General features: G+C 36.2%; 1 protein-coding gene across 2 annotated transcripts in view; it reads left to right on the top strand.

The window, feature by feature from the left end:
- Window positions 1-12,732, top strand: part of MYOM1 (myomesin 1) — a 171,374-nt gene that overhangs the window by 106,473 nt on the left and 52,169 nt on the right. For both annotated transcript variants that reach the window (XM_074202601.1, XM_074202602.1), the window contains 3 exons: window positions 787-913; window positions 3,387-3,571; window positions 10,567-10,681. In XM_074202601.1, the coding sequence (XP_074058702.1) occupies window positions 787-913; window positions 3,387-3,571; window positions 10,567-10,681 (427 nt within the window). The remainder of the gene's footprint in view (window positions 1-786; window positions 914-3,386; window positions 3,572-10,566; window positions 10,682-12,732) is intronic.

Below are 12,732 nucleotides of genomic sequence, written 5' to 3'. Positions count from 1 at the left end.
CCAAACAAAATTTTTTTTGTCTGAGATGGAATTTATTTTTTTAATTTATTTTTATTAAAGATATTATTTGAGTTTTACATTTTTCCCTCAATCTTGCTTCCCTCCCCGTCCCCCCCACAGAAAGCACTCTGTCAGTCTTTACTTTGTTTCCATGTTGTACCTTGTTCCAAATTGGGTATGATGAGAGAGAAATCATATCCCTAAAGAGAAGTCTAAGAGGTAACAAGATCAGACAATAAGCTATCTGGTTTTTTTTTCTAAATTAAAGGGAATAGTCCTTGCACTTTGTTCAAACTCCACAGTTTCTTATCTGGATACAGATGGCACTCTCCTTTGCAGACAGCCCAAAATTGTTCCCGATTGTTGCACTGATGGAATGAGCAAGTCCTTCAAGGTTGAACATCACTCCCATGTTGCTGTTAGGGTGTACAATGTTTTTCTGGTTCTGCTCATCTTACTCAGCATCAGCTCATGCAAATCCCTCCAGGTTTCCCTGAAATCCCGTCCCTCCAGGTTTCTAATAGAACAATAGTGTTCCATGACATGCATATACCACAGTTTGCTAAGCCATTCCCCACCTGAAGGACATTTACTGGATTTCCAATTCTTTGCCACCACAAACAGGGCTGCTATAAATATTTTTGTACAAATAATGTTTTTATCCTTTTTCCTCATCTCTTCAGGGTATAGACCCAATAGAGGTATTGCTGGGTCAAAGGGTATGCACATTCCAAACAAAATTAAAAAAAAACAAACCTTGAAACCTATCATTTTCCATTCTTGCAGATAAGCAACTTGAAAGAAAATATGGTCTATCAATTCCAAGTGGCTGCAGTGAACATCGCTGGAGTGGGTACACCCTCTCAAGCTAGTGCATCCTTTAAATGTGAGGAATGGACCATTGCCGTTCCAGGTAAAAAAAAAAAAATGTTTAAGATTCTTTACATTATTGGGTTCCTCTATAAATGCATCTAATCTAGTATCCAGGAGTGCATTTGTGACCTGGCTCAATATTTTATCATTAATTTAAGCAGAGTAAATAAAATGGTACAAAAGAAACTCAAGGGGAAGTCAACTTCCAATCATATACACTCAGGAAGCACAAGAACATACTCACCTTTCATTGTCCTTTCTTTATCATCAGTTATAGTTCTGAAGTTGCCTCCTACTATGACTTTCAGTGGGAGGTTCTTGTTGTGCATGGAGATGACTTTGAACTTAAGAATTTGTTTGCTAATTACATAACAGTGATTTTGTCACCAAGTACTTCAAATCCCTGAAGAGAGTTAAAGAATGGGTGGGGGAAAAATCTTTTAAAATTTTTTTAATTTAAAAAAAAACCAGGAAAATCCTAGCACTCATATAGACAAAGGGATAAGGAGAATAGATCATAAAGGCAGTAGTGCGAATACTTTAATATAGGAGAGAAAATGTCTATTATGGAAATTATTTGCTTGAATACACATGTATAACTATATTGAATTACTAACCTTCTCAATGTAATGTGGGGGTAGGAAAAGAGAGAATTTGGAACTCAAAGTTTTAAGAAGGAATGTTAAAAATTGTTTTTACGTGTAACTCGGGAAAATAAGAATAAAATACTCAATTTAACATGGGGGAAATTGTTTTTACGTGTAACTGAGGAAAAAAGAATAAAAAAACTAAATTTAACATAGGGGAGAAAGAAAATCTCCCTGCTCCCTCTTAATCCATTTTTAACTTGGTGCAGCATGGCAAAGAAGTCATAGAGAACAGATTCTTTTCTCTGGAAGGCATCTCAGAGAAGGCAACTTCTCATTTTATAAATTAAGAAACTTAAAAGAGAGTTACTTAGTTACAGACTCTAGTCTAGAACCAAGTCTTCTCAGTCTATGGCTGGTATTTTTCTCCAATACCATATTATCATTTCAATTTTCTGCTTCTTCAATGGTGACAAATACAGGGAGCAGAGGCAATGGGGTGTGTTTGTGTGTGTGTGTGTGTGTGTGTGTGTGTGTGTGTGTGTGTGAAGATGACTCATATTTGTAATTATTGAGAATAGAAAAATGCTGGAGGCCACATAGTGTGGAAATCCCATTGGACTTTGAATCAGAAGTCATGACTGGCTCTGACATTGATTAACCATATGACTCAAGGCCAATTACATCACTCCTCTGAACCTCTGTTTCTTCATTTGAAAAGACCAGGGTAATAATCTTGGTATAATCTTTCCTCACTAGGTAGAAATATGCTTTATATATAGCAAAAAGCCCTGGAAACATGAGCCCTTTCACAACAATTAAGAAATACTACAGCATGGTTGGTTTGTTATTTGCACTTCTTTTCAAGGCTAATACACATCATTGTAGGTTAATTTGATTGTTACAAGAGAAATAATTTGCTAATTATTCCAAAAGTATTTATTAAAAACAGGGATTTGAGATTTACAGAGCACTTTTCTTAAAATAAAAAAATGAAGTAGATTGTAAATATTGACTGATGAGGAAGCATGGCACTTAATGTTTATTGAATCTAATGGAATTGAATTAAGTGACTTGCTTAGGATCTTAGAGTTAGTGAATACAAGAGCCAGGATTCATCCCTGGGTTCCTGACTCATGATATCATAAATTAAGAATCCAAAGGTATATCAATAGGTCATCCAGAATTCTAGTCCAATATTCTTTTATTTTATACTTGAAGAAACTGAGGCCCAGAGAAGTCAAACAACTTGACCAAGGTTCTGTAGCATTCAAACTAGCATTGAATTCAGATCCTCTTCTTCCCCATTAGGATGTAGCCAGACAAACATACTAAATACTAGTCCAGTTGATGATTTTCTTCTGAGAATGATGCCCTACTGTATATTTTTTTGAAGTAATCACATTTACCAGGTCAAAACCTGAGGATCGTTTTCCCAGCATATTCTTTTGCCTTTGTGTAACTATGCAGATACTTATAAAATCACATTTCCCATTTTAGACCATTATACTTCCTGTGGCAGTTAATAGAATTGTTTTCTTCTTATTATTTGATATTTGTGGAAAGTTTCAGCTTGCATTAAAGACATGATCAGCCAATACAACCAAATTCAATTTTTTTTTTCTGGCAAGAGATCGACTAGCCAAGGAATGAAAAATTAATCCAGAGAGAGGACTCATATAAGGCCTACCATGAGAACTTGAGCAAGACACAACTTTCTGGTGTCCTGGTTTTATGACTCCAGTAAAAAGGGGTTTAACAATCCATATCATCATATTTTTTTTATCAGGAAGAGACATCAAAATGATCATACTTAGAAGTAGGAATTTTTCCTGTAAAGCTACATCTTTAAGCACATGGTTTTAAGATTATGTACATTTAATCTTTCTTCTCTGTATCATAACATTTATTTCTTGGTTTCTCTAGGACCACCTCATGGTCTAAAGTATAGTGAAGTCAGGAAAACCTCCATGGTTCTCCAGTGGAAGCACCCAGTCTATTCTGGTCGCACTCCTGTAACTGGTTTCTTTGTTGACATCAAGGAGACAAAGGCTAAAGATGATCAATGGCGAGGGATAAATGAGAAGCCAATAACAAACACATACTTGAAGGTATAAGTATTATAATTTTTAGAGTATCAAAATGCTCAAAAGTTCTGAAGATGATATTAATTTTAAATGAAGTATAATTTCATTTTAAAAGATAGGAAAATAAAAACTCTATTAGTTGAGGTTCTCAGAAAGGATTTTTGAGTTTCACCACACAGCTTTTTCCCAGAGAGAATATTTTCCCCAAAAGAGAATATTTGCGGGAGGAAAATTTGTGAATACTCCCTATTACCTGGTGGGTCAAGTCCAAACCCTTCTGCCTAGCCTTTAAGGCCAACTGATTTCTTCCTTTCAAGGCCCTGAAGAATGGGACTCAAAAGTGTTTATGGGGAATGAATAAGAAAAATCAGGAAGAATCTAGATTAGGAAGAGTTGTCATAGTTACCAAGGAGGAAGTATGAAGCATGTTCTTTGTAAACTTTATATGAGAGAAGAAAGAGAAAAAATAAAAGGCAAAGGAGGATGACAATAGCAAAAGAGGGATAGAGTCCCAAAGACAAACTTTGCCTGATTCACAGTTTTGCCTGTGACCAACCCTGATTCATTTAATATTTAGTTTTTCATCAGTTAGTTATTCCTTTACATCGAATATGGCATGGCCTTTTTATTTCTTGCCATATTTTAGTTTATTGTATCATCCCGTTTTATAGATATTTTATCATTATATTCTTTGAGAATATAAACTATTTTTTCCTTTCTTCATCTCCACATTTGAGAGTCTCTGACAAATAGAAAATACTTTAAAATACTTGTTTGTTAATTGTTTGTCCATTGTTTGATAATAGTAATATGGAGACATGATGATACTGTTCTGATAATAGTGAACTGAATAGAATTTATCAGAGAATAATTGTCTCCCTGAGCCTACTGCTAGAGTTACAAACTGCAGAAATCTCTTTTTAGAGAATTGGTTAAAAAGTTAAGGAATTCTGAATACCAGTTAACTCTGTAAATTATTTTTAATAAACAGAATTTAACCCATTTTATTCAAATAATTTAATTAATAGAATCATTTAAGCATCTCAAATGCCCTTAACCACAGGTTACCAGAGGTTTAGAAATAGTGTTATTAAAAACTAGGGTTAAAGTTTCTTAAGAAGCAAAGTTGGGGTAGCTAAGTGGTGCAGTGGATAGAGCACCAGCCCTGGAGTCAGGGGGATATAAGTTCAAATCCAGCCTCAGACACTTTATAATTATCTAGCTGTGTGACCTTGGACAAGTCACTTAACCCCATTGCCTTACAAAGTAAAAAAAGAGAAAAAGTGAATGTCTTGTAAACAATTATGGAGAAGAAATATGCAAAAGAGGAAAATAACCAGAATATATAGAACTGTTGAACAAAGTAATTATTGACATTCTGTTGACCAGCAAAGTTAAAGGGTATATCTATTATTCCATGACTAAATGCAAAGCTGTATATATTTATGTGTGTATATACATTTCATCAATCATGCTGTAAAAATCTGACTCCAAAAGGTACATCAGCTACAAATTCCTCAGGTATAGATGTGTCAGGTGATTCTAAGTTTGTTTTTCTTAACCAAGGAAATATTCAGGTTCTTCCTGTTTTGTTATGCTCTAGGTAAAGTAAATCTATAGTTTGTTTGCATTTCTTCTAAATAAAGAATTAGATTGAATTTAAAATGTAATTTTACTTTTAAAACTTTAAGTATGTGGCTAAAGGTAATCTTCACTTAAGCAAATAGACATTTTTGAGAATATTTTTCTTTAAAACAAATTCCTTATATAATTCTATTTTTTCCTATTGTTTCCATGATAGGGAAATGGGATACTCAAGTAGAGAAGTAGGTAGAACATTGAGTCTGAAATCAGGAAAATCTAAGTTCAAATAAAGTTTGAGACACTTATTAGTTGTATGTCCCTGGGCAAGTCACTCCTGTTTGGCCCAGTTTTTTCAACTATAAAATGGGGCTGATGATAGCACCTCCCTAGCAGGGTTGTTGTGATGATGAAACAAGATAATATTTGTAAAGGTGCTTAAAATAGTGTCTAGTGTAGTATAGAAGCTATATAAAAGATTTCTTCCCTGACGCCCTTTCTCAGGGTATTGTACTTTGTAAACCTTAAAGCACCATGTTGAATATATGAGGTTTTATAATATCATTAAGTATTCTAAGCATGGACGTATGTCCTTTTTCCTTATCTTTGTTGTTCAGTTGTAGCCAACCCTTTGTGACCCCATTTTGGGGTTTTCTTGTAAAGATACTAAATCGGTTGCCATTTCCTTCTCCAGCTCATTTTACAGATGAGAAAACTGAGGCAGAGTTAAGTGACTTGCCCAGGGTCACACAGCCAGTGAGTTTCTGAGACTGGATTTGAACTCAGAAAGATAAGTCTTCCTCTCTTCAGGCCTGGAACTCCATCTACTGTACCGCCTTTCAGTCCTTTCTTTATCTTTAGAACTCACCAATCATTGCTGGACATTTACACCTTACTAGAATTAAGTTCTAATTCAGTAACTGAATGGGGGGAAAGGATTGTTTGGGGGGGTTGGGGGGGTTTAGTTTTTTAACAAGGCAAATAGGGTTCAGTGGCTTGCCCAAGGCCACACAGCTAGGTAATTATTAAGTGTCTGCGACCAGATTTGAACCCAGGTACTCCTGACTCCAAGGCCGGTGCTTTAGCCACTATGCCACCTAGCTACCCTTGTTTGGTTTGTTTGTTTTTTTAAAGAAAAAAGTGAATGTCTCCTAAATAATTATGGAAGAGAAATATGCAAAAGAGAAAATAAGTATATAGAGTATAGTTATAGAGCTGAGTAGTTATTTGCTTTCTATTGACCTCCAACATAAAAGGGTGTGTCTGTTATTTCATGACTAGATATAAGGCTGCAGACACACACATTAAACACATACACACACACACACACACAAACACTTTAAGGATCATGTAACAATGTAGCCAGTCTAAAACTGTAGGTACAAAATGCTGAAATTTTTTCTAGAAAAAAGGTAGACTGAGTGAACAGAATACTGGAACTGTAGTAAAGAAGACCTGAATTCGAATCTAGCCTCAGAGACTAACTGTGTGACCCTGGGCAAGTCACACCCTCATTCTGCCTCAATTTCTATGTCTGTAAAATGGAGATAATAATAACACCAACTTCATAGGGTTGTTGTTAGGATCAAATAAGATAATATTTGGTTTTTTAATCGCTATTTTATTTTTTCATATATATGTGATGAAAGTTTTGCCACATTCATCCTCATGCATTTGCATATTTTTAAGTTACATAACTTCCTTCCATCCTCCCTTCCCACCCCCCTCTTCTCAGCAGCAGTCAGGTGAATATTGTACATATGTTTCTGTTAAACATGTTTATGGATTAGTCATTTTCAGTATGAGGAGTTAGGATTAAAGGGAAAAAAAGAAGAAAACCATGGGTTTAGAAAGAAATACACATAAGAGAATTTTTTTAAAAAAGTGAATGCAGTGTTCATCAGATTCTGTAAGGTTTTTTTTTTTTTGTTAATTTGTTTTTTTTTCCTTCCTTTGGATAGGGAAAGCATAGCTAGTCTAATAGAGATGCTGTAGCTCTCTGAACTGCTGAGAGCAGCTACATCCATCAGGGTTGATCACCTCACAATTTTGTTATTAATGTGTTGAATGTTCTCTTGGTTCTGCTCCCTTTGCTCAGTATCAGATCTTGTAATTCACTCCATGCTTCTCTAGAATCTGACCTTCATGGTTATGATACAATAATTGTAAATCATGTTGCAAACCTTAAAATATTTTATAAGAGTCTGTTCTTATTGTCATTATTCCAATTATATTGTTATTATTCTTACATCAGCTTTCCACAAATGCATTCATTTGATGTTATCATTCCCCTTGTCATCCCACCTCTAGATTCAGTCATCTTTGACTCTTTCCTTTCCCTCTTCTCTTACCTTTAGCTAGACACCAAACTATCTGAATTCTGTATTCATTCTATACTTCGCAAATATTCCTTCCTTTCCATTTTTACTGTCACTATCACCCTGGTCCAGTCTTTCATTACATATTGCCTATCATGGTCTCCAAATTGATTTTATTCCTTCTCTTTTTTTGTCTCCTTTCTAAACCTTCTTACTCATTACAGCTGGAATAGATAAATCTGAAGGCCTGTGATTGCCTCAATTACAATCTTTTTAAGACTTACTAGATAATTTTAAGATATACAACATGGTTTTGTGCTTTAAAGTTGGGGAAAATGTTTTATATACATTATCTAATCTGATCCTCACAATGGCTTGACTCCCCAAGTATTGTTATTATTCCCATCTTACAGATGACAAAACTGAGGCTCATAGAAATCAAGAAGCAATTTGACATAGGGATAGATTTATAGATCTGGAGTGAGAGAGAAGGAGATCAGATCTTACCTCTGGCACTTGTTAGCTCTTAGGCAAGGGCAAGTCACTTAATCTCTATTCATCCATAAAGTGGGAATAATTGTTGCTACAGTAACCACCTCTCAGGGCTGTTGACAGGTTCTGATAAGATAGTGTAAGTAAAGAACTTCCTTTGCAAAATTTTAAGTATTATAAAAATGCCACTTATTATTACTAAATGGTTTGCCCACAGTCACTTAGCTAATAAATATTAGAGGTAGATTTTGATCCTTGTCTTCCTAACTCCAAGCACCACACCTAGTCTATTCTGTGCAACTACTAGTATTGGTCTCCTAAAACATCAATCTGTTTTCATCATACCTCTGTCTTCAATGACTTCCCATTGCCTACAGTATATTTTCCAAAACCTTGAGCTTGGAATTCAAAGTATTCCCTGATTTAGTCCACATCAACCTCTCCAAACTTCTCAACTACATGCAAACCCTTTTCTCCAACCAAACTGGCCCACTCATTGTTCCCCATGCAAATCATTTATATTCCCCTGGTGATTCATATCTTGGAAAACCTCCTTAACAACTTAACCACCCTATTCCTCAGCCTTCTCCATTCCAAGGACCTCTTCTTCTACAGCACTTCCACTCCACACTGGTATATTAGATTTTTCTTTCTCTCTAAACTGCAACAATCTCCAAAATCTTGAATTTCAAGACCATTCTCACTGCAACTTCCCATGCTTCCACCTCTCCAGCCTTCTCAGAATCATTGAACATTCGTGTTGCCACTCTTGAAGTCTGCCTCCCCAACTCTGATTTCCCTTGTTTACATACCCAGCCTCAACCTTGTGGTCTGCCATTTCAACAGTATCATGAGCTTCAACCATGGTGACTGACCTCTGCCACTCTGGACTTGTAAAGCCTCATTCTTAGTTAACCATGACCATCTGATTTCTTTGTTGCTGTTATTGAGTTATCAAGCATCTTTAGGGAAAGTGGATAGAGTACTAAGCAGAATGGTGACTGAAATGCAGGACCTGAAGTCAGGAGGATTTGGATTCAAATCATCCAGCCTCGCCTTCTTATTAGCTCTGTGTCCCAGCAAATAACTTAACCTCTCAGTCTCAATGCCCTCATCTGTAAAATGGAAATGATAGAAATAGTACCTATGATACAGGGTTGTAGTTTGCATCAAATGAGATGATAAATTATATTTTTTTTGCAAGCCTGAATTGCCTTATTGGTTGTTGTTGAGTCAGATCCAATTCTTCATGACCTTGTTTTGGGGTTTTCTTGGTAGAGATAGTGAAATAGTTTGCTGTTTTCTTTTCTAGCTCATTGTACAGATGAGGAAAGTGAGGCAAACATAGTTAAATGAGTTGCCCAGAGTCACACAACTAGTAAGTGATTGAGGCTGGATTTGAACTTAGGCCTTCCTGACTCCAGACCCAGTACTCTATCTATTGTACCATCTCATTGCACCCAGAGGAAGAGACCTGAAGCTGTGATCCCTACCTGGGTGTCTCACTGTCAACTCAAACTTAATAAGCTCATCAACTCGCTTCCCCTTAAAACCTGCCCTACTATCAAACATTAAATTTATTTCTATGGCATCATCATTCATTCTGTTGAAACATTTGCCGTTCTTGACTTTTTTACATCTGACCTTTCATATTTAATCAGTTAAAAGTTCACTAATTTCAACATCTTCATCTTCTCTCTGCCACAGCCTCAGGATGGCTCTTCATTGCCACCTGCCTAGATTAGTTCTTTTGTCCACCAGTGAATCTTCCTCTCCTCTCTCCTCTAATCCACCCTTCTCCCTTCTGCTGGCTGAACAATTATCCTTGTGAGTCAAAAGAGGAGAAATCATATTCATTTTGAAACATTTGCTTTTAATTCAACAATTTGTAAATCAATGGAAATATTGAATACTTATATTTTAAATTCTCCCTTGCTGGCTGAAAAAAGTTTATAAATGAATTACATAATATTCCAAAAGCAAGAAGAAAACTCACTATTAATGCCACTCCAACCACATGGTGCCTTGGCTCCATGACTCAGGAAGGAGGAAGCAGACATTTGCCCATCATTGCTGCTATTGCTTGTTGAATAACAGGGAAGAAGGAAGCAACCTGGGACAGTGTATGGAGTGCTGTCATGAAGTATGGGCATCTGGGTTCTAATCACACCCCTGTGACATTACTTGTATGACTTTATTCAGTCATAATAACTTGCATTTATCTAGTGCTTTATGGATTGTAATATACTTTACAAATATTCTCTCATTTTTATCTTCACAATAAACCTAGGAGGTAGGTGCCATTATTATCCTCATTTTACAGATTACTGAGGCTGAGAGGAGATAAATGACTTGCTCAAGGCCACACAACTAGAAAATGTCTAAGTCTAGATGTAAACTTAGACTTTCTCAAGTCTAACTCTCTACAATCTCAAGTGTGTGTGGAGGATGGGGGAGAGAAGTCCCCCTGGAAAGAGGAAGGGGGTAGTGGTCAGTAAGAGAAACATCAATAGTCAAATGACAATTGGACAAAAAACAAACAATTGGAATCACTACTAGAGATGTAGAAAATAGTATTCAAAATGACATGAAATTTTATATTACTTCTCTTCTTGCTTTTTTTCCCAGGTCCAAAACCTCAAGGAAGGTGTCAGTTATGTGTTCCGGGTCCGAGCCTTAAACCAAGCAGGAGTTGGGAAACCCTCTGATATTGCTGGCCCCATTGTGGCAGAAACTCGTCCAGGTTTGCTATGTGCACTTTCTACTTTTCCAGTTTTAAAAAAGCCACCTTTGAATGAAATAATTGGGAACTTAAAACTTACTCTGCTCTCCATAATGACTATTAGTCACACTGAATGCTGACTGAATAATAAATAAGTCTGATTGTAAGCCAATAAATGCATAAATACAGACTGTCCAGGGTAGGTGCAAACCAGGCTTGGGAGGATCTGTCCCAGACCCCCAGAGCTGGGTTTATATCTTTGTGTATGAGAGTCTGGGGTCTTTTTAGAGTCCCTGCAGCAGCTGTTGTCATCCCAGAAGGTTCTAGACTCTGACTGGTCACAAAGGCACACAAAAGTCTTGCCCAATAACAGGCCAACCTAATTGCCCACATGGCCAGACAATCAAAGCTGAATTTAAGCACTTGCAGCTGCTGAATTTTCCAGTCAGCTGCTCTCAATGAATGACCTAGGAACTGAGGAAACACTCATTCTCCAGGTCATAATAATGCTGTAGAGTCTGGAAAGACATTCTCTCCCTTTTGGAGTATTCTATGAAAGCAACGACTTGATTATTGTGCACACATGGTCAGTTTGTGCCAGATAAATGCTTGATGATTAGAGGGTGTTTTCTTGCCATTTGAAGCTGTTCAGGGCTTGAAAACATCAAGCTTTTTCTTTTCTTCTAAATAGTCAGTAATCATAGTTTTATTTATTCTCGTTTTATTTGGCTGTCATTTTTCTTAAATTGTAGAATTAAAAACACAGCCCTAAGTAGTCCCTCCAAAATAGACATTTTTGGAAGCATAGTAAATAGATTCTTCATCATCCAAACTTAGTATAAAATAAAATTGTAGAGAAAACAACATAGAACTAAATAATCAGCATTCAGGTTAATGTATTGAACTTATGTGTAATTTAAACTATAGTACAGGTTTGGGGCAGCTAGTTATTGCAGTGGATAGAGCACTGGTCTAGAGTCAGGAAAACTCATCTTCCTGAGTTCAAATCTGACCTCAGACACTTAAAAGATGTGTTACCCTCGGCAAGTTAACCGTGTTTACCTCAGTTTCCTCCTCTGTAAAATGAGATGGAGAAGGAAACAGAAAACTACTGCAGTATCTTTGTTAAGGGGACCTCCAACCCAGATCACAAATATTTGGACGTGACTAAAAAACGGCTTAACACAAGTTTATCAGTCCTTGAGATAAACTTCAGAGCTTAGATTCGATATAATGCCCTTCTTTTTTAAAAATAAAGATTTTGTTTCTTTTTCCAACTACATGCAATAATAGTTTTTAACCAATCTTTTTTTTTGTGCAAGGTTTTGAGTTTTACAGTTTTCTCCCTCCTTCTGCTCCCCTCCCCCAACAGAAAGCAATCTGACATAAGGCTCTATATGACCACATTAATAAACATAGATCAATATTGAACATGTTGTGAGAGAAGAATCAGATCCAAATGGAAAAAATGACAATATATAAGACAACTTTTAAAAATTGAAGATAATAGGCTTTGGTCTTCTTTTAAATTCCACAGTTCCTTCTCTAGCTATGGATGGTATTTTCCATCACAAGTCTTTTAAAATTATCTTTGATTATTGTGCTGCTGAAATGAACAAATCCATCATGGTTGATTATAATCCCAAGTTGCTGATGTGTACAATGTTCTTCTGGTTCTGCTCATTTCACTCAGCATCAGTTCATGTAAATATTTTCAGGTTTTTCTGAAATCCTGTCCCTTGTGATTTCTTATAGAACAATAATGTTTCATCACATACATATACCACAGTTCCTCAATTGATGGCGATCCCCTCTGTTTCCAATTCTTTGCCACCACAAATAGAGCTGTTATGAATGTTATTTGTACATGTAGGATTTTTACCCTTTTTCATGATCTTTTCAGGATATAGACCTAGTAGTGGTATTGCTGAGCCAAAGGGTATGCATATTTTTATTACCCTTTGAGTATAATTCCAAATTGCTCTCCAGAAAGGTTAGATCAGTTCACAATTCCACCAATAATGAATGTATTAGGTCCCAGTTTTCCCATATCTCCTCCAATATTGACCATT

The sequence above is a fragment of the Macrotis lagotis genome, chromosome X, assembly GCF_037893015.1.
Source record: "Macrotis lagotis isolate mMagLag1 chromosome X, bilby.v1.9.chrom.fasta, whole genome shotgun sequence".
Classification (NCBI taxonomy): Eukaryota; Metazoa; Chordata; class Mammalia; order Peramelemorphia; family Peramelidae; genus Macrotis; species Macrotis lagotis.
This window is presented reverse-complemented; position numbering and strand designations above follow the sequence as displayed.